This window comes from Pituophis catenifer, unplaced genomic scaffold (genome assembly GCF_029215685.1).
Source record: "Pituophis catenifer annectens isolate HBS135680 unplaced genomic scaffold, rPitCat1.0.hap2 SCAF_3, whole genome shotgun sequence".
NCBI classification, from domain to species: domain Eukaryota; kingdom Metazoa; phylum Chordata; class Lepidosauria; order Squamata; family Colubridae; genus Pituophis; species Pituophis catenifer.
Genome location: NW_027256883.1, coordinates 103,132,660 through 103,160,008, shown reverse-complemented (window position 1 = coordinate 103,160,008; position 27,349 = coordinate 103,132,660). Strand labels below are relative to the sequence as shown.

General features: G+C 41.8%; 1 protein-coding gene across 2 annotated transcripts in view; it reads left to right on the top strand.

The window, feature by feature from the left end:
• Positions 1-27,349, top strand: part of PRKAB2 (protein kinase AMP-activated non-catalytic subunit beta 2) — a 106,034-nt gene that overhangs the window by 48,174 nt on the left and 30,511 nt on the right. For both annotated transcript variants that reach the window (XM_070939175.1, XM_070939174.1), the window contains exons 2-4: positions 2,040-2,202; positions 2,492-2,658; positions 10,828-10,921. In XM_070939175.1, coding sequence (XP_070795276.1) covers positions 2,047-2,202; positions 2,492-2,658; positions 10,828-10,921 — 417 coding nt within the window. In that variant the 5' untranslated portion in view covers positions 2,040-2,046. The remainder of the gene's footprint in view (positions 1-2,039; positions 2,203-2,491; positions 2,659-10,827; positions 10,922-27,349) is intronic.

The following is a 27,349-nucleotide window of genomic DNA, read 5'->3' as shown; positions in this document are numbered from 1 at the left end:
GTTCAAACATGTTTATATTTCAAAATTATTTCCATTTCTATAACTTCCTTACATTTATTTATTACTTCACATAATGCTCATTAAATCTTTATTCCATTATTGTAAACACCAATTAAATAGTTTTTGTTTATAAATCATAATCATATATTGTTTCAATTTTCTTTTCTTTTTTACTTAAGTGAAAAATATTCAAATTATTACCATTGTTATTTTATCATTCCATTGTTAATCCCAGTGTAATCATTTTTATTCCACTGTTAATCCCAGTGTAATCATCATAATCATCTTTATTTTTTTCACCGTTAATCCCAGTGTAATCTCTATAAATATTTAAACAGTATCCCAATTATTATAGCTATCAATTCCCTCAAATAATATCATCCAACATCTTAATAAAAATTACTTCATCATATCCATTAATATACATATATATATTTAACATAGTCTATTTCTCGTATGTTTTAACTTCAATCCATATTTCATTTCTAAGTATCTGTAACATATTTCTTCTCACATTATTAAATGTGAGTCCTGGACTTTATTTTCCTTACTATTTTCCAACCTTTTATACTTTTTTTATACTTTTATCATTCACTGTTAATCCCAGCATAATCATCATTGTATTATTATTAATCTCAATATAATTTCTAGAGACCTCCTTTTTATTATACTATTCACATGTTCAGTTACTTATTCATAATCACATTGTCTTTATCTTCTTTGTTCTCCACCTCTATGTCTTATTCCTCCATCTTCGTTTTCTTGTCCACTTGTGTATATTCCATTTCAGCTTCTATATCCTCAAATTTTTGTCCTCTGTGCAACATTATAATTATTTCTCAATTTGTTCCTTCTCTAATTCCTGCGCCATTTTTCTTTTTAAATTAATATTATTCCAGTTTTTTTTTTTATTATTTGATTTATATGCTGCCCTTCTCCGGAGACTCAGGGCGGCTTACAATGCGTTAAGCAATAGCCTTCATACTTTTGTATATTTATACAAAGTCAGCTTATTGCCCCCACAAACTGGATCCTCAATTTACCTACCTTAGAAAGGATGGATGGCTGAGTCAACCTTGAGCCTGGGGAGATTCGAACTTGCAGTAATTGCAGGCAGCTGAATGTTAATAACAGGCTATTAGTCTGCTGCGCCACCAGGCCCCTTTATAAGAGTTATAACAGCTTGATATCCTGGTGCCAAAGAGAGCTGAGATCCTCTTAACGTGGAGGAATGTTTATGATAGCCATGTGGGTTGTTTCATTTTAAAGGATAACGGTATGAATACATGTTTGTTCGGGTTCTCAGGGAAATTAGTAAAGAAAACATCTTATAACAGTTATAAGAGTTCCGTTATGTTCCCTTCTTTTTATTTTTTATTTTTTTTCTCCAAAAGTCAAACCGCTTGTAGACAAGAAAATCCTCCCCCACAAGATATCATGGATGTTATCTGTGAAGTCCACAATTTTCCAAAACAAAAACCAAGTTGCAATAGTCCCTTTTACTCCAGATGGTGTCTCTCTGCAATCCACAATTTCCAGTTGTTTAAAAAGTATCCATTTTGTTTCAATTACATAACAATCTTATTTAGCTTCTCTTTTTCTTTTAGGTTTAAAAGTACCAAATCATATTTAAAGTCCAGTACAAATTTAAATAACTCTTCTCACTTCTCCCCCCCTTTTTTTTCTTTTATTTGTACATCACTTCTTTTTTAAAGCTTATTATCCATTCTTTTTGTGTGTTTTTTTTTGAAATTTAAAAAGAGAGAAGGAAAAAAAAGGATTTCTTTATTTCTTTCCAATTCTTCGATCATTCTCAAATTGTTTAAGGTTTCCAAATAGTGTCTTAAAGTAGAGTCTAGACCTCTCTCTGGAATATTTATATATTCACATTCTGTCCCATGGCTGAAGAAATGTATTGTCTCCCCCACCACCTGTAAGAAAATGCAGTACTCCTCTCTGGCTTCTTTGGAAATACAGGACTACATTATGTCTGTGACAATTGTAATTGGCCCTAATTCTTTTCTGTTGCTATCTTGCAGTGGAGCCATGGGGAACACCACAAGTGAAAGGATGTCAGGTGAGCGTCACAGTTCCAAGATTCATCGCTCAGAGGGAGCTGTCCACCATGCCAAAGATCATTCACACAAGATCATGGTTGGCAGCACTGATGACCCCAACATCTTCAGCACCCATGAATCTAAGGTATGCTTTTTATGGTTTGATGCTTTTTATGGATGATGCTTTTTATGGTTTTCTAACATTAGTACTTGTTCTGATATACACAGTTACAGATTTGATTATAATAATGATTTATGACATAATTAGCCATTTTATGGCCCTTAGATAATTCTCTAGATTACTCTCCTTTATAAAGCTTAAAATAACTTCAAAAAGTGCTCACTCATTACTTGATTATTCCTAAATCTAGTAAATAAGATTTCAATTTTCAAGAAGACTTGGACAAGATATAACTTTTGCTCTCTTTCTGCAGCTTCCTGGAGAAAAAGAGTTTGTATCATGGCACCATGACTTGGATGAGTCAGTTAAACCATCCCAGCAGGCTCGTCCCACAGTCATCCGCTGGACTGATGGAGGCAAAGAAGTTTTCATCTCAGGTTCTTTCAACAATTGGAGTGCTAAGATTCCTCTCATTAAGAGGTAAAACGGTGATATGTGATTCTTTTTAAAAACTTTGCTCAATATTACTTATGAAAGGAGAGCATTGTTTGACTCTTATTCTACACAAAGGCAAGAAGCATTGGCTTTAAATACTTTAAACCCAACTAAAATGTGCTGTTTTCATGTAGAAATTCTGAAATGAATCAGATATCAGAAATGGAGGATTCCTAACAGGTAATATAAAAGAACATTTTTTTAATGAGAGCAGATCCATGCTTTCTGGATCTGAATGAAAAACATGTCTATATGAAAAAATATGTTTGAATGACCTTCTATACTTTTAAGTCATTGTGGGCGCCAAGAATCTTACAGGAACCAGACTGGGCTAGTTTATAAAGCAGCAAATAATGAACATTAGTTATATGTCAATTTCTTTTCCAAAAAATGCTGAAATGAGGTTTTAATCTATTTCATCTTAACTTCAGATCACGTCAGGGTAAGAGTATTTTTGTTGAGAATAAGGGGGAAATAGAGTTATAGTTCTCTATTGGCTTATGGGACAATATTAGGTTCCATGAAGTCAAATACAACTTATATTATCCACCACAAAGGAACTCAGTGTCTCTCACTCTGGCTTATCTATTCCATTCCATTCTATTCCATTTCACTTATTAAACTTTTGTGCTGCCTATAAGGCTGACTCTGGGTTGCTTACAATATAGCAGTACATAGAGAGTACTTGTAAACTCCAGCTTAACTTTCAGGCTCTAAAACTAATGATATGTGAAAAGTATTGAATGTTTTGTCAGATTTTGTCTCCATAGACCATCTGTAGTTTTTTTCATTCTCTCCCCCTTTCAAACATCTTAGTGTCCCCAAGTGCAAATCCTTACAGCCAGAAAACAGGTGTCTTCCCAGACTCTTACCGGGTCAAGGTTGACTCGGCCTTCCATCCTTCCAAGATTGGTAAAATGAGGACCCAGATTGTTGGAGGCAATATGCTGAATCTGTAAATCGCTTAGAGCAGGGGTCCTCAAACTACAGCCCGTGAGCCAGATATGGCCCGCCAATGCAAAGCATCCGGCCCGCGGAGTGGTGGTATTAAGCCCCATCCCCTTACCCTCGGCCTTAACTTCCAGCGAGCATCCACTCCAGTCACACTTCTTTCACCAGTTGAGCTGTACTTCTGATCACATAGCTACTGCCGAAGGTAAGGCCAAAGGGTGTGGGGGAGGGCCAGTGAGGGGTGATATCGCTGGTGCAGCTTGAAAAGCTTGCAAAAGTGCTGCCTTAAATTAAAAGCCTTTGAAAACAATTTAAATGGGATCTTTTTCACAGTTTGAATGGGGGATGGGGGTGCTTGCCTTCTCCAAGCTTGCAAAATTGTTGCCTTAAATTAAAAGCCTTAATTTCACAGCCATGTGAACCAGTGCCAGTGTTTGAGTAGGGAAGGGGCTGCTTTTAAAGTAGCACTTTAAAAGTGGGTGGGTGGGGGATATGTCTTCATGTCTCCTAGCTTTTGCAAAATCAGCTGAAGTTGGCTAACACTAATTCAAATGCAACTGCAGTATAATGCCTGAAGGAGAATTCACCCACTGCTTTGATTTTGCCATATATAAAGTACATCCACCAAATTGGTTGCTGAACAATTTTGGTAGCTTTCATGTGTGTGGATACACAGGCACAAGTGTGGCAAAAAACCAATCAGTTTGAATTCTCCTTCAGGTTTAAAAGACCTTTAACCTTGTAATCCCAAATAATTTTTTAAAAAGTAGTCTGGTCTCCTATCCCTTCCCTGGCCACCTCCCCTGTTGGCAGATACTCACAGGTCCTGCTTTGGCTACTTGCAAAGAGCCCCAAAGGCTTTGGCTGGAACCAAAGGGGAAGGAACCACATGGGCCCATAGAGAGGAGAAGGAAGGAGCATTCACTGACCGCTTCTCTCAGCCTGTCATTACTTCTGTGCTATAGTGATCCCTATTTTTGTAGCTCTATATTTATTGGTATCTTACTAATAGCAATTTTGCATCCCTAGGAAACATGTCAAAGAAAAGAAAAATTGACTCTGAGTGCAGCATCTTCAAAGAACAGTGGACTTATGATTACTTTTTCATGCAGTACAAGGAAAGAGCTGTTTGTCTGATATGCCAGGATTTAATGGCTGTGTTCAAAGAATACAATTTGCGTCGACATTATGAGATTCGACATAAAGACAAATATGATTGTTTGATCGGACAAGCAAGAAAAGATAAAATATTAAAACTGAAAAATGGATTGACAACGCAGCAAAATGCTTCTGTGAAGCAGAAGCAGGTAAATATGTCATCACTGTGAGCAAGTGTTCAAGTTGCCAAGCTAATAGCACGCACTGGCAGACCATTTGTAGAGGGAGAATTTGTTTAAGAATGCCTTCTTTCTGTTACTAAAGAGATGTATCCAGAGAAGGCTGTTTTATTTAGTACAGGACCTACAATCACGAGAAGGATTGAAGAAATGGGGGACAATTTGCATCAGCATTTGCAAAACTCCTCAAATAAACTTCGCTATTTTTCATTGGCACTCAATGAAAGCAATGATGTTCGTGATTCTGCACAACTTCTAATTTTCATTTGTGGGACAAATAATTGTTTTGAAGTCACAGAGGAACTTGCTGCACTGAAAAGCATCAAAGGAACAACAACAGGAAAGGATATCTTTGAAAAGGTCCACCAAACTGTGAATGATTTGAAGCTGGATTGGGCTAAACTAGCCAGTGTGACAACTTATGGTGCTCCTACCATGATGGGGTGTATGAAAGGAGTGGTTGCATGCATTAACAAAGAGATGGACAAACACAACCATTCACATCGAATAGCCATACACTGCCTCATCCACCAATAAGCGCTATGTTGTAAGTCACTGAAATGGGACTCTGTCATGAAAGTTGTGGTATCTTGTGTTAACTTCATTAGGGCACATGCAGTAAACCACAGACAGTTTCAGGAATTACTGTCTGAGCTAAATGTTCCCAATGGAGAGATTTTGTACTACACAGAAGTCTGTTGGCTGAGTCGAGGGAAAGTTTTGAAATGTTTCTATGACTTACTTCCACAGGTTTCTGCTTTTCTAATTTTAAAAAACAAAGAGGTAGCAGAGCTCAAAGATGAAGAATGGAAATGGCACCTTGCTTTTCTGACAGATGTAACAGAGCTACTGAATAGTTTGAATGTGCAACTTCAAGGAAAGGGGAAACTCATCTGATATGCTTTCAGATGTGAAGGCATTTGAAGTAAAATTGGGCCTCCTCATTAAATAAATGAAGGAGGAAAACTTCTGCTATCTCCCTACTACTCAAAAGCTGTTGGCTGAAAAACCAACAGTTGCGTTCCCAAACAAAAAGTGTGTGGATTCACTGGAAATGTTGCAAATGGAGTTTCAAATTAGATTTAAAGAGCTTCGTGCACATGAACAGGACATACAGCTTTTCCAGAACCCATTTTCTGTTGACATCGAAATTATTGATCCAATTTACCAAATGGAACTGGTTGAACTAAGAATTGTGACTCTCTCTCTGAAAGACACATTCAAGTCAAGCAGCCTTACTGATTTCTATGCATCTCTCCCCTCTGAGACATATCTTCATCTCAGGAACCATGTACTCAAAATGGTAACCATCTTTGGCAGCACCTATATCTGGGAACAGACTTTTTCCCAAATTAAATAACTGAAATCTCCAACCAGATCCAGACTAATTGATGAACACTTGCATCACTTGTTATGACTGGCAGTGACAAATATGGAACCGGACATTGACTTTCTCATCAGCCAAAAGCAGGCCCACACTTCCCATTGAATTGGTAGTATATTTTTGTTGGTTAAAATTGTTCTTCATTTTAAATATTGTATTATTTAACATTTTTTGCACTACAAATAAAGATATGTGCAGTGTTCATAGAAGTTTGTTCATGTTTTTTTCAAACTATAGTCTGGCCTCCAACAGTCTGAGGGACCATTATCCCTCCTTAATTCGCCATTGGATGCTTGGGGGGGTGGTGTTGTGTTGATTCTCGCCTTCTGCCTGCTTCCAATGTCTCTCAAGTCCATCTTGGGGATTTTAGTTGCAGTCTTAATTGCTGCAGTTCTCAGTCTGGTCTATTGTGTGGTCATCTGAAACATATGATCAGATGACCTCACACATTTTTGAAGGCAATCCTGTTTGTTTTATTCCTTTTTCAATGGCCTATTTTAAGGAGCCTGAAGCTGCTGTTGTAATGAAGTTAGGCAAGTGGCAAGAAGGTTTGTGCTCTTTTTCCCTTTGGGGGGGGGGGGGTGGATCTAATTCTGAATCTGACCGAACACTGGTAAGGTCTCATATTAAGACCTACCTGGTGGCGATAAAAGTGGCGAAGTATAACTATTTTGCCACTCTTATTGCGTCATCAGATAATCGCCCGGCCACCCTGTTTAGGGTGACCCGCTCCCTGCTCCACCAGGAAGCGCGGGAGGACCCCTTGGAGGGTAGAGCCGAGGATTTTGTACAGTATCTGTATGACAAAATCGCTCAGATTCGGGAACATCTGGACTCTGACTGGGTAGATTCAGCGGGGAGGACAGAGGCAGGTCTTCTGAGTATTATCTGGGAAGAGTTTGATTCTGTGACGCCCGAAGACGTGGACAGGATACTGGGCAGACTGAGCGCAGCCACATGTTTACTGGATCCGTGTCCCTCCTGGTTGGTGCTGGCCTCTCGGGAGGTTACACGAGGCTGGCTCCAGGGGATTATAAATGCTTCCTTGAGTGAGGGTGTCTTCCCTGCCACCTTGAAAGAGGCGGTGGTGAGGCCTCTCCTCAAGAAACCTTCCCTGAACCCGGCAGTGTTGGCAAATTATCGTCCAGTCTCCAACCTTCACTTCGTTGCGAAGGTTGTTGAGAGTGTGGTAACGCGACAGCTCCCCCAGTACCTGGATGAATTGTCGTATCTGGATCCGTTCCAGTCGGGCTTCAGGCCTGGGTACAGCACGGAAACGGCATTGGTCGCGTTGGTTGATGATCTCTGGAGGGCTCGGGACAGGGGCTGTTCCTCTGTCCTGGTCCTATTAGACCTCTCAGCGGCTTTTGATACCATCGACCATGGTATCATGCTGCACCGGCTAGAGGAGTTAGGGGTGGGGGGCACCGTCCTACGGTGGTTCTCCTCCTTTCTCTCTGACCGGTCGCAGTCTGTGTTGACGGGGGCAGAGGTCGACCCCGAGGCCCCTTGTATGTGGGGTGCCACAAGGGTCGGTCCTCTCGCCCCTTCTGTTCAACATTTATGTGAAGCCGCTGGGTGAGATCATCCGTGGTTTCGGGGTGAAGTACCACCAGTACGCTGATGATACTCAGCTGTACATCTCCACCCCGGACCACCCCAATGATGCCCTTGAAGTGATGTCCCGGTGCCTGGAGGCCGTGCGGATCTGGATGGGGAGAAACAGACTCAGGCTCAACCCATCCAAGACCGAGTGGCTGTGGTTTCCGACATCCCGATATAGTCAGTTGGTGCCATCACTGACTATTGGGGGCGAGTCACTGGCCCCCACGGAGAGGGTTCGCAACTTGGGTGTCCTCCTGGACTCACGGCTGTCTTTAGAAGAGCACATGACAGCCGTGGCCAGGGGGACTTTTTATCAGGTCTGCCTGATTCGCCAGTTGCGTCCCTTTCTGGATCGGGACTCGTTAAATACGGTCACTCATGCTCTCGTTACTTCCCGCTTGGACTACTGCAATGCTCTCTACATGGGGCTCCCCTTGAGGAGCACCCGGAGGCTCCAGATGGTCCAGAATGCGGCCGCGCGGGTGGTTATGGGAGCGACGTGGCGCTCCCATGTGACCCCCCTCCTGCGCGAGCTGCCCTGGCTCCCGGTGGTCTTCCGGGTGCGCTTCAAGGTTTTGGTTACCACCTTTAGAGCGCTCCATGGCATTGGACCGGGGTATCTACGAGACCGCCTTCTGCTACCAATAGCCTCTCACCGACCAGTACGCTCCCATAGAGAGGGGCTCCTCAGGGTGCCGTCGGCCAAACAGTGTCGACTGGCGGCCCCCAGGGGGATAGCCTTCTCTGTGGGGGCACCTACCATCTGGAACGAGCTCCCCCCAGAGATACGGAAGATCCCGGACCTGCGCACGTTTCGCCGTGCTCTCAAAACTTTTCTATTTCAGCAAGCTGGCCTGGCCTAACTCCCATCTTTTAAATTTTTTAAATTTTTTAATTTGTGATTTTATAAATTGGGTGTTTTAATCTATGTTTCGGCCGAAATATTTAATAATTTTAAGGGATTTTTTAAATATTTGTATTATCTGTATTTTATCTTGGCTGTTCACCGCCCTGAGTCCTTCGGGAGTAGAGCGGTATAGAAATTTGATTAATAAATAAATAATAAATAAATAAATAAATAAGTAAATAGATTCCTTGGCTTGAGCAAGTACAGCTTAGGAAGGAGAAAGACATAAAATGGACAGTTGAATTGGCCATGCCCACCCAATCACATTACCACCTAGGCACGCCCACCCAGCCAGTTTGGGCCCCCCCCCAACAGTTTGAGGGACTGTGAATCAGCCCTCTGTTTAAAAAGTTTGAGGACCCCTGTCTTAGAGAGTACTGTAAAGCACTGTGAAGCAGTATATAAGTCTAAGTGCTACTGCTATTCCACAAGCAAAAGAATATTCACCAGATTCCTTCTAAAAAATGGAATGCCTCTATACATTGGCACTTTGACAGCATTCTAGATTCAGAATTAAATAGAGAATGCAGCATAACAGTGATAGATGTTGCAGTGATTAGACTGCTCTTTCAAGCTTCACTAAATGAGGGGGAAACTGTCTTCAATAACTAGCTTGAATAATATCCATGAACAATTAGGAAATGAAATGTGTCTCTGAATATTTCAACATCCAAATCAGTACTTGGTACCTTATTGCACTTGTGCCATTCTTGTGTGCTTCAGTTTCAAGTTGACATAGGGAGTATCCAATTAAGGAAACATGGACACCCAAGTTTCAAATTATTTATCATTTTTTATTAAGCAATAACATTTGAAACTTACCATGGTTGATCTTTCTTCTGTGACTATTTTTCTTTTTAAAAAGATGCTGCTTTATGAAGAAATAAAAAATATGACATGACTTATAAAAGGAGAAACTGATGAACATCATCTTTGGCTTAGTATTTCTTTTGGGGCACCAGAACTTACATTGCCATTTGTGTTGCAAGATGGTACTAGGCTATTGCCCTGAAGAATCCTATTTTTGAAATGTTGACAGAGTGAGAGTCTAGTTTAAAAAAGCAAGTCTGAAGTGTAAAGATTTAGCAATTAAGGATGAATGCTGGTCTTCTAAAGATCTGCTCTGTCCCACTGCTCCCAAATCTATCAAACTCTCTATTTGATACTAGTAGAGAAATAGATACAAATATGGGAAGTGGTTGGAAATGAGGCAGAAAGTTCTGTGATGGATATATTAGTCCTCCCATTTAGATTAGGACTGTGTAGCTATGCTTCTTTCTGGTTGAAGATAAGTTCAGATGGTTAAGATGAACTCCTTGCAGTTGGCCATCTGGGAGGTCAGTGCAGATGGGCCGTTGGCTAAACAGGTTATTAGAGCATCTCCATGTGAGGGGGCAGCTTTCAGTCTCATCTACACCTCCCTTCCAATCCTTATCCAGAATGGCCAGACTCACTTTGACCTGCTCCCATCTCATTCTAAAGGGATTATTTGATTACTTTCTTCGTTTACAAATTATTTTTTGAGCAGCCCTGTTAAATCAGTTCCATAGGATTAGAGGGAATCGTTGAGATCATTTAATCCAACTGCCTGCCCATTGCAGGAATCCTCATTTCATCTTGGAAAAAAGGCCACCCAAACTTTTCTTGGAAGTAACTATAACTTCAGGAGGCAGGTGCTCCACTGCATAATTGTCTCACAGTTTAGAAAGTGACTATTTCCATTTTCATTAATTTGGTAGGTCGCCTTTAGGTTCATTAATGAAAACTTTCATGAAGTAGCTGTGCATATTCTTTTTGAAACAGTTGAAGCTGCTTAAACCAATCTTCATCTTTTCCTTTGGCTGAGTTTGTCTATGGCTGAGTCTGTCTTGCTGATTTTATCCAAGCCAGATAAAAGAATCAAGACAGGCCATTTTCTTGCATGTATATATGTGCTGTGTTTCTCACTGTGGATTACTCTCTTCTTTCAGCCATAATGACTTTGTTGCTATTCTGGATCTTCCTGAAGGTGAACACCAGTACAAGTTCTTTGTGGATGGCCAGTGGGTTCATGATCCCTCTGAGGTAATTCTATTTTCTTCCATCTGTCTTCACCCTGATGGCTGAGAGGCCCTGCAAAATATGAGTATGGATGAGGTAAGGCTTGGCACCTCACAGGCATCCTGCCATCAAAGGCTGAAAGGAGGGGGGGAGGTGGAGGACAGAAGGGCAATAAAGCTGTGTGTGTACATGTTGGATAGAGAGGAGGGAATGACAGGTGATAAATACTGGAGCAGCCCAGATCCAGTTTGTACCAGCATCCCAAGGCCAGGCACCTTGAGAAAACATATAGATTACTCCAAACATCTCAGCGTTCTCAAAACATATTGGCTGGAAACGGACTGGTCATGCGGGGGAGGGATGGGCTGCGGGCAAACCTTTCTGTATCTTGTGAGCATGGGAAAATTCAGAGTTAGCCTCACTTTACTGCAGCTGACACCTAAAGTAAAAGAACACTTTGCTTTAACCAAATGGAGTCATGGGGTCTTTTTTTCCTAAGGAATCAAATTGCGGCAAACTAACATTAGGCTAGCTCTGCAGTTGTGGTCGACCCAGAGAGAAAAACACCTTTGCCACATTTACACCTCTGTGTAAATGATGTCAGCTCAAAGGAGTGACCAGGAAGAGACTGAAGCCTAGAAGGAAGCATCCTCAAAACCCCTACTGGAGAGCTGGATCTATCCATCTGAATCTGTCCAGTGGCTGGGAGAGGATGACCCATCAAGACCCCTTCCTTGGTGGGTCAGAAAAAAGGAAGAGTGGAAAGAGAAAGTGGGAGTGACATTCACCTGTAGGGGCCATGGCAGCTGCCGGAAAGAGGAGCTGGAGGAAGAATCGAGCACAAGCAAGCTGGAGCAAGAGGACTAATGCTGGAGAAGCCATAAAGTTCCTGAGGGGGGCTTTCGGTAAACTCCAAAGCATGGGAAGCCCTAACCCAGGTGGCACATCCTGCTAACCAGTCACGGCAAGCAATGGGGCAACCATGGACTGCAAGGGGCCCCTGCTATGTTTATGCAGCTAATAAACCAAGTGTTGCATGAACATCTGTACAAGGGAGTGTTAGTTTACCTGAGTGACATTTTAATCTATACTGAGACCATGGCAGAACATGTAAAACTAGTCAGAGGTATCCTCAAGAAACTTTGAGTGGCCAAACTATATTATTATTATTATTATTATTATTATTATTATTATTATTATTATTATTATTATTATTGTTGTTGTTGTTGTTATTATTATTATTATTATTATTATTATTATTATTAATTAAATTTCTATACCGCCCTTCTCCAAAAAGGACTCAGGGCGGTGCACAGCCAAAGTAAAAACAGAGCATACAAAATTTAAAAACAGTATTAGAATAATTAAATATTTTGGCCGTAAATTAAAACAACCCAATTTAAAATCAATTTAAAATTAAACTCAAGCCAGCCCAGCTAGTTGAAATAACTAGGTTTTCAGGGCCCGATGAAAAATCCGGAGGTCTGTTATTGTACGTAACTCTGGGGGAAGGTTGTTCCAGAGGGTGGGCGCCGTCACAGAGAAGGCTCTCCCCCTGGGGGTCGCCAGCTGACATTGTCTGGCGGACGGCACCCTGAGGAGGCCCACTCTGTGCGAGCGTACTGGCCGGTGGGAGGCTATTGGTGGCAGAAGGCGGTCTCGTAAGTACCCCGGCCCTAGGCCATGGAGCACTTTAAAGGTGGTCACCAACACCTTGAAGCGCACCCGGAAGACCACCGGGAGCCAGTGCAGCTCGCGCAGGAGAGGTGTCACATGGGAGCGCCTCGTCGCCCCCATAATCCCCCGCGCGGCTGCGTTCTGGACCAGCTGGAGCCTCCGGGTGCACCCCAGGGGGAGCCCCATGTAGAGAGCGTTGCAGTAGTCCAGGCGGGAAGTGACTAGTGCCTGAGTGACTGTGCGTAGAGAGTCCCGATCTAGAAAGGGACGCAACTGGCGTATCAGGCGAACCTGATAAAAAGCCCCCTTGGCCACGGCCGTCAAATGGTCTTCTAAAGACAGCCGTGAGTCCAGGAGGACGCCCAAGTTACGAGCCCTCTCTGGGGGCGAGTGATTCGCCCCCAATAGCCAGCGATGGCATCAGCTGGCTATATCGGGACGCTGGAAGCCACAGCCACTCGGTCTTGGATGGGTTGAGCCTGAGTCTGTTTCTCCCCATCCAGGCCCGCACGGCCTCCAGGCACTGGGACATCACTTCAAGGGCATCGTTGGGGTGGCCTGGGGTGGAGATGTACAGCTGGGTGTCATCAGCGTACTGATGGAACTCCACCCCGAAGCCACGGATGATCTCACCCAGCGGCTTTACATAAATGTTGAACAGAAGGGGCGAGAGGACCGACCCTTGTGGCACCCCACAAGCAAGGTGCCTCTGGGTCGACCGCTGCCCCCCGTCAACACAGATTGCGACCGGTCAGAGAGGTAGGAGGAGAACCACCGCAGAACGGTGCCCCCTACCCCCAACCCCGCCAACTGGTGCAACATGATACCATGGTCGATGGTATCAAAAGCCGCTGAGAGGACTAACAGGACCAGGATAGAGGAGCAACCCCTATCCTGAGCCCTCCAGAGGTCATCCACCAATGCGACCAATGCCGTTTCCATGCTTTGCCCAGGCCAGAAGCCGGACTGGAGCGGGTCTAGATAGACAGCTTCATCCAGGTACCGGGGAAGCTGTTGCGCTACCACACTCTCAACAACCTTCGCAACGAAGCGAAGGTTGGAGACTGGACGATAGTTAGCCAAAACAGCCAGATCCAGAGAGGGCTTCTTGAGGAGGGGCCTCACAAACACTTCTTTCAAAGCAGCCGGCAGGACCCCCTCACTCAAAGAAGCGTTAACAATCTTCTGGAGCCAGCCTCGTGTCACCTCCCGGGAAGCCAGTACCAACCAGGAGGGACACGGGTCCAATAAACATGTGGTCGCGTTCAGCCGTCCCAGGACCCTGTCCATGTCCTCGGGAGCCACAGGATCGAACTCCCCCCAGATAACACTCTCAAGACCTGACCACTCTCAGTCATCCCGTCCGGACATACCCAGTCAGAGGCCAGCCCTTCCCGAATCTGAGCGATTTTGTCATACAGATACTGCACAAACTCCTCAGCTCGGCCCTGCAAGGTATACAAATGCGAATTCTACCAGAGTAAAATTGACTATCTACTAGCTACCGCATTTCCCACGAGGCGATAGAGATGGACCCTGAAAAGGTGCAGGCAGTGCTAGAGTGGGCTCCTCCCTGCATCCAGAAGCAACCAGAAAGCTTCCTGGGATTTGCAAACTTTTACCCCCAATTCATTCCCTTGTTTGCCCAGATAGCCAGTCTTCTAAAGACAAAAGAGGAGGGAAATCCCAGCCAGCCACTTAAATGGACTATGGAGTGTCAGGCTGCATTTGAAAAGCTTGAGCACCTATTTTCAGTGAAGCTAGTGCTGAAACACCCAGACTCCAACACCCCGTTTGTCATTCAGGGTGATGCCTGTGATATCACAGTGGGCGCAGTGCTTCTGCAGGAAAATGAGCAAGGTACAACCATGCACCTACATTTCTAAAAAGCTAAATGAGATGTAGCGGAGATGGGCGGATTGGGAGAAGGAAGCCTATGCAGTATGCGGGGCACTCCTAACTTGGAGGCATTTTCTAGAAGACAGGAAAATCCCATAGACTGACCATAAAAACTTAGAAGCCTTGAACACCACCACCACCCTGGAGACTATCGCCCAAATAGGCCCAGTGAACCTGGTACTTTAATCAATTCAACTCCACATTACGATATCTTGCAGATGCATTATCAAAGCTGCCACAATAGAATAGTTTCTAACAGATGCTTTATCCATCCTGCCGCAATACAATACTTCAAAGCCGGAGGTAATTAAACCAGTTATGCCCTCCAGGCAACTGATGGCCCCAGTCACCATCTGGGCACAAACCAAAATGAAAATCCAACTAGCCAATGATTTGAAGGGCACCCTAAAAGCAGCTTTGGAGGAGAATAAATGGTTCCAAATACATAAGGGGGAATGTACAGTACAAGATGGTCTAGTTTGGGTGGGGACTAACTATAAGTCCCGCAAAGCCAATTAATGGTTCTACAAAAAAGTCATGATTCAAAAATGGCAGGGCTTTTTGGCTTCATAAAAATCCTGCACCTAGATTCACCAGTTGGCATTGCAGTGGGATGGATATGGGATAGCAGTGTTCCGTGGAGCACAGCGAAGCCCAGCCTATACCTGCTTGCCAGGAGATGCTACAGGGTCAGAGCCACCCTGGAGGGATGATCAAGAAAGGAGGGAAACAGCAATTTCCTCATTTCATTCAAAGAAATCCTCTTGATGGACAGCAGAGACGACGGGCATTTTGGCAAGACTGGGAGAACCAGGACAAGAAGATTATGAGCTGGAGCGGTTTGTGGACAGAGGATTGAAACTGGGTGAGATGACTTTCAATTTCTTTACAAGAGATCTAAACCCAAAGAAAATATTTTTTTTTAAAAAAAGACTCTCCAAACACTAAGAAAGCGGAGAAATAATACACGGAAAAAGACTATAGACCCAAACATGAAACAAACTTTTAATGGAAGACTGAAGTTTTAAAATATAGAAAACCTGGACTGGGACTTGTAGTAGTGTGAAAAGTGACTTAATTTATTGGAAGAAATTGTATAAAGAAAAAGGAATCTTGTCACCAAGCATTTATGGATGTTAAAGAAAAAACTATAAAACTATAAAAAAAAATCCTGCACCTAAACAAGTAGCAATTTTGGTGGCCATCACTGAAGAAGGACATAGAGAGCTATGTGGCTAGCTGCCACATCTGTGCCTCTGCCAAAAGGCAATAAGAGAAAACACCCAGGCTTCTCCAGCTAGTAGCAGAGCTAAACCCCATGGAAAGAGCTATCAATGGTCTTTATAGAACTGCCCGAAAGCTCAGGTAATACACTAATTTGAGTGATAACCAATTTATTTTCCAAGCAAGTGCATTTTATACCCTATCAAAAAATCCTCTTCATGCGCACTTTAGCTAAACTAGTCATGTAGCACATCTACCAGCTGCATGGTGCTTCAGAAAGAATAATCTCAGATCACAGAGCCTAATTCACTTTGCAGTTTTGACAGGAGTTTCTGGGGATCACTTGGGCTCAGTTCCTTGCATCATTCAGCCGCTAATGGTGCCAGTGAATGTGCAAATGGTGTCATGGAGGAGTACCTCAGGTGTTATATTAATTATCGACAAGACAATTGGACGGACCTCCTCCCTTTCGTGGAGGTTGTCTACAATAACTCAGTACACAGTAGCACCAGGTTCACTCCATTTAAAGTGGCATAGGACAAGACTTTGTATCTGTCACTGAATTACCTCAGGTCACCCTGTTGACTGCATCATTGAAAGATTGAGTTGCCCAATTACAGGATACCTGGCCAGTGGTGAGAAAAGTTTTCAATGAAGTTAGGGAAGCATACAAAAACAGACTGCTAAAAAACGCATTAAGCCAAAGGACTTTAAAATGGGAAACAAAGTCTATCTATCTAACAAATTCCTACGATCTAGACAACCATCCAAAAGTTGGGGCAAAAATATTTAGACCTTTCCCCGTTTAAAGTATTATTATTATTATTATTATTATTATTATTATTATTATTATTATTATTATTATTATTATTATTATTATTATTATTATTATTATTTAGACTTCTATACCACTTCATAGTGCTTTACAGCCCTCTCTAAGTGGTTTACAAAGTTAGTATATAGCATATTGCATATTAGCATATTGCATTAGCATTAGCATATTGCCCCCAACAATCTGGGTCCTCATTTTACCCACCTCGGAAGGATGGAAGGCTGAGTCAACCTTGAACCGGTGAGATTTGATCTGCTGACCTGCTGAACTAGCAGTCAGCTGAAGTAGCTGCAGTACTACACTCTAACCACTGAACTTGAGCTGCCAAAAACGCTCAAACAGGTACACCTGATATTTCATTGCAGCCTATTGAAGCCAGAAATCACATCTTCCCTGCGTCTCGAATCACAACCACCTCCTGACTCCATTATGATCAAGGAAGAGCAGCATTTTGAAGTCAAAGACATTTTGGACTCTCCTATGCATTGGGAAAAAAACTAGCACTTGATAGCTTGGAAAGACTTTCTCTCCTCAGAAACTGAATGGGCCAATTCCAGTGGTGATATTTGGCCAGTTCACCCAAGTTCAGCAGAACCGGTAGCTAATTTTTTGTTGAGTTCGACAAACCAATTATGATGAATCTGTGTTTTCTGGAACACGTCTGGTTTTCATTCAATTTCCAATATAGGAGAGACAGGGAAGTGAAAAATGGGTTGGAGGAGAAGCAAAAGGCAGCCACCTTCCTTGAACTTGGGGAGGGGATGGGTTTCCGGTGACGTCATTGTGAAGCAAGACAGACATGGAGCTCGCTCCTGCCTTGATTTTGCAAACTTCTTAATCTGGGCGGCTTTTAAATCAGTAGCTGCCCTGGAGAGGCAGCCGCAAGCAGAGAGGAGCAACAGTGCGTGTAGAAGTGGCGAATCCTGCGCGCGTCTGCGTATCTCTCCTGTCACAGGTTAGGAAGAAGGTGCCAGTCATGGCGACCTCAAAACGGTGATTGTCCCGTATTGGAAGGGAAACCTGATTGCGGTGGGCAAGGACTCCCTTTCTAGCTTATTTCAGTCTACTCTGAGGCAGCTCTTTGATTCTTTTGATCCTTCCCTTATTCTGAGTGAGCACGTAGCGGAAAAGGAGTCAACTCAAGTGCTACTTTTCTTATTGGAGCTAAGCTGGGGAAAGCGGCTGTTTGTTTTGCTACCTCATGAATTTTTTGGCCATTGTTGAGCTGAGCTGAGACCGAAAAGAGAACTGTGCCTGGCTGTTTGAAAACTTTTGGCATGGGTTCCTATCCCCGCTATTGTATGGTGACTACTCTCTCCCAGGAGGATTAGAAATTGTGGACTGAGCGGACTCTTTCCTTCCGGGATTATTCTTTTCTGCTTGATCATCACTGACTATATAGAACAATAGTTTGCTTCCTCCTAGTGGCGAATTTAAAATTACAGTATCTACTGATTAATACTGACCTGAACGTTTTGGATATATAATTTGCTTCTGGAATTGGCTAGTCCAAAGTTGTCTGGCCAGTTAATTTTGAGAATTTCATTTAGCAGAATTGACTAATATAACTGGCATAATTAAATTCAAAAGTGTTGGATGCAACTTTACAGACAAGATGTCTAGCGCAACAATTGTGACAACTGCAAAAGCTGGGTAAAAGGTTCTGACATTCCCAGTGACTGCCTTCCTGGCTACATCTACACCTTCATCCTCATCATCTAAATCTTTGGATGATTTAGTTGTTGCGGGGAAACCCCCTACATTATCAAGTCTTCAGGGTATGTTGCAGGCAATGTATGAGGTGATGACAAGGAATCAGGAAGATATTTCCAAGAACTTAGAAGACTTGACATTAGATCTCAAGGGGGAACTAGGACCTGTTGGAAGTGATATTAAAACGCTGAATGAGAGACTGGAGGGTGTTCAGGGGGCGATGATGCAGCAGGAAAGTAAGGTACAAGAGGTAAAGAAGAGAGTGGGGTGGGGTGAAGAGAGATTGGAAGGGAATGAGAGGGAGCAGATCTCGGTGAACAGAGCTTTGGAAGATGAGATTATCTTCCTCGAGATGGAAAGGTCAGCTTTTTACTAAAGATACAGAACGTCATGGAGGAAAGGGGGGAACCCCTAAGAGACATAGTGGCAGACATTCTGGCTGGTATCCTGGATATAGGTAAAGAAAATGTCTCGAGAGATATAGATGATAACTTTCGTGTCCATACAAGTTATGCTAGGAGACAGGGGCTTCCGAAAGAGGTTCACGTCAGGCTTTCTAAGAAGGCCCTTAGGGAAGAAGTGGTTCTGAAGGCAAGAGAAAAAACGATAACATTTAAAGACAGACAGTTAATAGTTCTGAAACAACTTCCCAGGCGGGTGTGGGAATTGCGGTGAAACTATCATTTTTTAACTGCCCAGTTAAGAAAACATAAAGTACTTTATAGATGGCTTCTGCCTGAAGGATTACAATTCATGTGGGCAGACAAAAAGATGAAGATTGACAATCTTAGAGATGCCAGAGATTTCCTTAGTAGACCTCTTAAGTCTTTAGAACCTGATGTGGGGGAAGAATCAGAGAGCAAGAGTGGGGAAGAATCATTAGAGGAGGAAAAGAGAGAGGGGAATTAGGACAGTTAGACAGGAAGAAAAAAGGAAGAGGACAGGTAGAGGTAGGAGTTGAAGGATTGAGTCAGAAACAAGACAAACAAGGAAGAAACTCCAGGTAGAGGGTAAGTAGAAGTAGAAGAGGAGAAGGGATGGGGGAGGAGATCCGTTTGATGTCAGTTAATATTAATGGGCTGAATGGTCCGAATAAGAGAAAAAAGCTCTTTAACAAATGGGTAAAAGCAGGTCTGAACATAATATGTCTTCAGGAAGTGCATGTGAAAAGAGATCATTTACACATACTAAATTGTACTAAATTGGGCAATTTATATACATCCCTGGCGGAAACAAAAAAAGGTGTAGTAATTTACATTCAAAAGCATATAAATTCCAGATTAATTTTCGCAGACGATGAAGGGAGATTATTAATGATTGAAGTAGAAATTTGTCAAAAAAAAAATGTTTATTGGCTTGTATCTATGCACCTAACGCGAACCTGAAAGGTTTTTTCCAAAGTCCTTATAATAAATTGACAGATTATGATTACTCACATATTATATTTATTTATGCTTATTGGGGGATTTTAGTGCCATTGCTGATAAAGACAAAGATTATATACCAGGAAACAGGGAGGAGGAAAGAGAACATTAAAAAAAGGACTGCCATCTGTCTGCCATCAAATACAGGAGGATTTTGAACTAAGGGAATATATGGAGGGAAAAACATCCAGAAGGAAAGCAGTATACATACTTCTCCCCCAGGCACACATCTTGGTCGCGGATAGATGTGGCCTGGATGTCGGGGGAGCTACAGCAGGGGGTACGGAAGGCAGAGATAGGTGTTAATGAGTGGGCAGATCACAACCCGCTTTGGATCACATGGGGAGGTTTGAAAACAAGGCCCAGATGGAGAATAGATGTGAGGGTTCTTAAAGATGAGCAATTTTTAACATATGCAAAGAAGGAGATGGAATTTTTCTTCCAGGAAAATAATACTGAGGACACAAATCTTCCGACTATATGGGATACAGCTAAAGCAGTATTTCGGGGCTTAGCGATAAACTACATAGCTGGGAAACAAAAGAAGAATAAGGCTAAACGGGATAAGCTATTAGGGGATTTGGCAAGAAGTGAGGCTGCGTTGCAACAGGATCCAAACAGCAAAGAATTAGGTATGAATTTGAAATTGGTGCATCATCAAATTAATCTTATAGACCAGGAGGACCTAGAAAAGAAAATTAGATGGATGAAACAGAGACAGTTCGAAAGTGCAAACAAACCGGGAAGGTGGCTTACGTATCGATTAAAAAAAGAGAAGGAAAGAAGTAGAATTCATAACTTGAAAGACGATAATGGTGATTGGATTGTAGAGGAAGAGAGGAAGAAAAGAGTAGTGCAGGAATTTTTCACCGATCTATATAGAGATGAAGACAAACCCGAGGATGAAATAAAGAAATATTTAGAAGAGTCCAATTTACCGAAAATCCCGGATATGTCTAGGGAAATACTGGATAGAGAAATTACGGAAGGAGAAATCAAAAGGGTCTTAGGGAAACAAAAAACAGGGAAGACCCCCGGTACGGACCGCCTTCCGATGGAATGTTATAAGGCACTTTGGGAAGTTCTAGGCCCTCATATGGTAGAATTATTTAATGAGGTAATTCGGGAGGGATTGATTCCAGATTGATGGACAGAAGCACTAATAACCCTCCTGCTGAAGGAAGGTAATGATTTATCCTTGATTCAGAACTATAGACCTGCACTCCTCAATGTAGACTATAAACTATTTGTGGCGGTATTGGCAGACAGATTAAAAGGATTTTTGAGCCAATTTAGCCACGAAGACCAAAACAGTTTCCTACCCCGTAGGAGATAATATGAGAATAATCATGAATATTCTAGAATATTATGAAGCTCACTTTGATAAGCAGCTGGTTTTGGTCTTTGTGGACGCGCAAAAGGCTTTTGATCGTGTGAGCTGGCGGTTTTTATTAGGTCTGTTACATCATATGCAATTCGGGAAGAACTTTACTCGGGCAATCCGTGCAATTTACTCGAAACAGTCTGCCAAAATTCTGATTAATGGGGATACATCTGAGAAAATTTGTATTGAGAAAGGTACTAGACAGAGATGCCCGCTTTCTCCGCTTCTATTTATATTAACATTGGAACTGTTATTGAGAGAAATTAGACGAAATTCAGGAATAAAAGGACTACATATCAAGAACCAGCAGTTTAAGCTACAAGTATACGCTGATGATCTTGTGTTTATTTTGGAAGACCCTTTTATATTGGGCCCAAAGTTAATTCATGAATTAGAAAGATATGGAGCTGTGACAGGCCTAAAAGTAAATAAGGAAAAAACCAAAGTCTTGATTAAGAATTTGACAATAAATCAGGGGAAGGAAATAGAATTGAACTTGGGATTCCAAATCGTAAAACAAATTTAGGCATACTACTATCAGCTAAGTGTTCGACAATTAAGGAGGACAATTATTTGAAACTTCTCCAACAAACGGAACAAGACTTAGAGAAGTGGAAGAAGTTGCAGGTCTCTCTGTTAGGTTGGATTGCGGTCATAAAATCTTATATTCTCCTAAAATAGACTTACTTATTTTACACAGCTCCAGCCAGATTGGACAACAAATTTTTTAAACAATTAAACCAATGTGTTCTCAAATATATTTGGCAGAATAAAAAACCTAGAATTAAACTTAAAATGCTCCAAGAGGTGAAGGGTAGAGGGGGATTCGGTTTGCCTAAATGGAAGTATTATTACCAGGCCGCAAATTTAGTTTGGGTAAGGGACTGGATCTTGTTGAGAAGGAGACGGCTGTTGGTTCTGGAAGGTTTGGGGCTGCAACAGGGTTGGCATTATTTCCTTTGGCAAGAGAGGGCAAAAAAACACGTGCTTTGCAGGTCATTATTTGAGGAATACTTTAATCGTAACATGGAGGAAAATTAAAGACAAATTTTATTCTTTGACCCCCTCCTGGCTGGTCCCGCTAGAAGCCATGACATATACCCCGCTATATAATAAAAACATCTACCTTATTGTGAGCTGCTTGATATTTTATGGAGAATATAGCGGAAAAAATTAAAATTAGAAATGATTTGTTAAATAGTTTGTTGAAAACTTGGAGTAAATTTGACAGAAAATTGATTCCAGACAGATTACAATTGGGGAATTTGGAAGATGGGGATTTTCCCATAAATTTAAATAGGGAGAGGAAACAGGTGTTAAAAGAGGAAAATCTGGAAGGAATAAAAGAATGGATAAACGTGGTAAGAGATGATTTTAAAAAAGAGGAAATATATGAAAAGTGGAAGTTGAATTGGTGGGAGAAGATACAGGTTAATAATTGGAATAAGAAATATAAGGACAGAACGAGGGTAGAAAGGTTAAAAATGGAATTTGAAGAACTAGTATCCCAATTAGGAATGGAAGAAATTGGAATTAAGGGATTGGTTAGTAAGGTATATAAAATTATTAATTTGGATAGTAACTTACAAATGGTGATGAAAGATAATTGGGTAAAAGATTTAGAAACAGATATTACAGAACAGGAATGGATTTTGAATTGGAATAGTAGAATAATGAGGACCTTATCAATAAGAATAAAGGAGCATAGTTATAAAGTTATCTGGAAATGGTACCTGTTCCAATAAGATTATATAAAATGAATAAAAGTGCTAGCAAGTTATGTTGGAGATGTAAAGTGGAGAATGGGACATATGAACACATGTGGTATTGATGTCGTAAAGTGAAGAATTTTTGATTACGAATAGAAGAAGAATCTAGTAAAATAATTAAAAAGAAGGTAAAGTTGGGAGTAGATACCATCCTCATACTAAAGTTGAATGATAAGGTGTTAACAATTGATGAAAGAGAGCTTGTAAGGATATTGGTCATTATGGGACGAATTGTGATTGCAAGATACTGGAAATTGAATATTGAATACAAAATAAATGAATGGTTCAGAGAAGTTTGGAAAATTGCTCTTAATGATAAGTTAACATGTGATATAAAATTCAAAAAAGGACTATTGAAAGAAAATATATTTTGGAGGATATGGCAACCATTTGTGGACTACGCAATCAGGAACTTGGAAGAAATAATGCCAGTGCCAATGCAAAGAGAATTTTGGAAGACCTGAAGATGAAGAAAAAATTCCTCCGCTTCTCCCTATTTTGTATTATACACTGGGTGCCGTTTTGTGTTTTGTCCTTAAATCAAAAACTTAATAAAAAAAAAAAGATCTACCGTCTGAAGATATGATTATTGGGAAAATCATGGAATGTGCAGAAGCTGATAGGCTAACTAAATTTTAAGAGATCAAAAAGACTCTGCATATTTCCAGTGCTGGGACTTATGGTATGTCTGGTTAGATAATAGAATAAAAAGAGGACAATGCTAGATTAGACTTTTATTTTTTATCTGTTTATTTAGATTGAAAGTTATGTATTGTGTAATGTTCTCACCGTGACCTGTTTGTCAACAAATCATCTGTTTGTACTTTTTTAAAGAAATAAAATTTATAATAATAATTTTAAAAAAAGAACTTGGGGAGGGGATGACTGAGGAGTGAACCTATGCAGCTGATTCAGAGGACCCAGACTCTGAGGCAAAAGGAAAAGAGAACCTTTTCCCACTGGGAAAATAGAGGGAGCCAGACGGGTGGTGGGTAGGCAAAAGAGCGGGATTAAAAGGCAGACCCAAGCTGAGACAGATTTGGGAGGGAAGTAATGTGGAGAAGGTGCGGAGACACACACACACGGAAAGAGCGAGGAGAGAGCAATAGGATGAGGCAGGACGGAGGATTTGAGCAGAAGTTTCTGGAAAACCAGAGGAAGCTCCTGGGCAAAAGTCAGGCGGTTGTGTGACTTTCGAGGCTCCCTCCCAGTGACTCTCTTGGTCCTGCTCACTCTCAGCCTCAAACTCAGTGAGGCTCAAATCCACCAGCACGCTCAGAAGTACAAATCTCCTTTGAGAGGAACTTAATGGTCATTGCAGCAGAAGTGGGCGGAGTTAGAATTTCATGCTTGAGATGCATAGAGAAAAGCTCTTGGTTATTGCAATTTGAACTTAGAGGAGAAATGCATCAGACAAAAGTTTCTGGAAGGTGATTTGTTAGAAACTTGAGTCGCGCATGCATGTATGATAGATATGCCACCACATTAAAGTACTGGTAGATGCCAGCCTTTCCTCCACTTGGCGTGGGCAGTTAATAAAGAGAGACGCGCCTGTTTCAACGCCTGGTGCCCAGATGCCCTCACTTCTCCCAAGTATTTTTTTGCTAACCTGGTTTCCAGCTCTGTTGCATTTCTCTGTTGCATTTCTCGGCATTGTGTGTAGGGAAACAAAAGTTAGTGGGACTAAAAAGTTCAATCAATCAATTCCAACCTCGCGGAGGGAAAAGCTCTTGCAAAAGTTGAAATTGATTGAATGTTTTTAATCCTACAAACTTGTTTTCCTGCACACAACATCGAGAAATGCAGTGGAGAAACACAACGGAACTGGAAATCAGGTAGGCAAAGAAATGCTTGGGGAAAGCGAGGGCATCTGGGCGGTGGTGGGTGAGTTAGGATTAGGGTTCGTGGCACTGTGCTGCAATGGAGAAACGGGAAATGGACCGGCCAGCGCGAGGGAAGGAGGAGTCCGCTTTCCCTCTTCTCTCTGTTCCTCCTTCCCTCGTGCCAACAACTCCATTTCCCGTTTCTCTATTGCAGCGCAACGCCCAGGATCCTCTTTGTTAGCAGGGGAGTAATTTAACAATTGGTTTGCCCAGGGTCAAGTTGGCCGTTGTGGGAGCCTCGCCCACATGTGCAGCAGAGCTGGAAGATGGGGATGGGCCACACCTCCCATGACGTCCAACCTGACCCTGGGCAAACCGGTTGTTAAATTATTTCAATTCTACCACTGGCCGATTTCCAACATATTAAGGCTTCTAAACTGCTTTAAAAAATACCCAGATAAACCCCATTAAGCTGTTTGCTAATTAAGAAACTTTGTGTGTCTCTCCCGCCCTTCTTTTTTTCTTTTGCAGAACTAACATCTCTGTCAAGAGGGGCAGAATGTTAGTTCTGCCTGGTTCGGCTTGGTGCCTCTCAGGCATCCTGCCCTCAAAGGCTAGTGGGGGAGTGGGAAAATGGAAGGGCAATAAAGCTGTATATGTACATGATGGGAAATAGGGGGGAATAAGTAATAAATACCAGAGCATCTTGGGTCCAGTTTGTACTAGCATCCCAAGGCCAGGCATCCTGAGAAAATATGTGGATTACCCCCAACATCTTAGCATTCTCAAAATTGGGCCTGGTGGCGCAGCAGACTAAAGCACTGTTATTAACATCAAGCTGTCTGCAATTACTGTAAGTTCAAATTTCACCAGGCTCAAGGTTGAGTCAGCCTTCTATCCTTTCTAAGGTGGGTAAAATGAGGATTGTGGGAGCAATAAGCTGACTTTGTATAAATATACAAAAGTATGAAGGCTATTGCTTAACGCATTGTAAGCTGCCCTGAGTCTCCGGAGAAGGGCGGCATATAAATCAAATTTAAAAAAAAACATTTTGGCAAGCTCCAATTAGCTGGAAACATACTGGTCATGGGGGGAGGGATGGGTTGCAGCCAAACCTTTCTGTATCTTGTGAGTGCAAGAAAATTCAGAGCTAGACTGACTTTACTGCAGCAAACACCAAAAAGAACCCTCTGCTTTAACCAATGTAGCCGAGTATCTTTTTTTCCTAAGGGAACAGATTGGGGTAGATCTGATAGTACGAAAAGTTGGTTTCCTGCTGCTGTGTATGCAGATTTAAATAAGTCAGCATTTCAAGCTGCAAATGGCCTTCTGTGGTAAGGATATTCTTGTGAATATTGATAATTGCAAAAGTACTATAGGAACTTAAGAGCAATCATCAATCACTTCCTTTGTAATCATTAGTATTGATTTTTAGTGATCATCCAGTTAGTTTTCATTTCTTTGTGGAGTTACACAGGATTCCACTGGAAATTCTAGTAGTTTTTGATATGGAAGGAGAGAGAGATTTTCTGAATTGAGTAATTTGACCCATATACCAGATACTATTTTTCAGCACCTGAATATATGATATGGTTAAGATCAAGATCTCTACATGTGCTTCATTGACTATACAAAGCCTTCAACTGTGTTGACCATGATAAGCTCTGGAACTGCCTCAAAAAACTGGGAATATTACCACATCACATCCAGTTCATTCAGTCATTGTACTCTGATCAGGCAGCCACTGTATTGCTGAGCACATTGTAAGCCGCCCTGAGTCTTCGGAGAAGGGCGGCATATAAATCAAATTAAAAAATAAAAAAAACAAAACAAAACTGTAAGGACAGAATCTGGAGCCACAAAATGGTTCAGAATTGAAAAAGGCACTCAGCAGGATTGCATCCTATCATTTATACTATTCGATATGTACCCAGAAATAGGTAAGAGACATGGACATTTGCAAGGAATCTACCATAGGGGTTAAAATTACCAGTAGGAATATCAACCATCTCTCATATGCAGATGACACAACATTGCTTTCAGAAAGCAAGGAAGATCTGGAGTGGTTAATCCTGAGAGTCAATGATGAAAGAGAAAAATTTGGACTGCACCTTAACATCAAGAAATGAAAGATAATGACAACTGCAAAGAATACTCAGGTCAGAGAGTGCAAATCAAATGTCAACTGTCCAGTTAGTGAACCCCAAAAAAGGAAACACTCTTGGGAGCATTGAATTCCCAAAAGTAAAACTTTATTGGATACCCCATGTTGGTACTGAAGAAACAAAACCAGCTCTGGTTTCCCAGGCAAATGCTTGCCCAGTTAAACAACCCTTCTCCTTCTCCCCACCTCTGGTTGATCACATTGTCCAATTATGAGACGGTCTTTTGTTAGGAGAATGGTTCATCTCTTTCTGAAGCACCTGCAGTGGTGACCTTGCTGGCTCCAAGTTCTCAGGATCTCTGCATAAGTTCTCCACATTCCATCTTCCTCCCCTTAATTCATTGGCAAGTAGAAAAGCATTAGCTTTGAAAGAAGCAAAGCACTTCAATCTTGACATGCGGATCCCTTGAAGGAAAAGGGCACATGAAAAATATTAAACACAGATTAATTATTGTTGTTAGGTAGTATTTAAAAAGGTAAAGGTTCCCCTAGCACATACCCGCTAGTCGTTCCAGACTCTAGGTCTTAGCCTTCACTAATTTC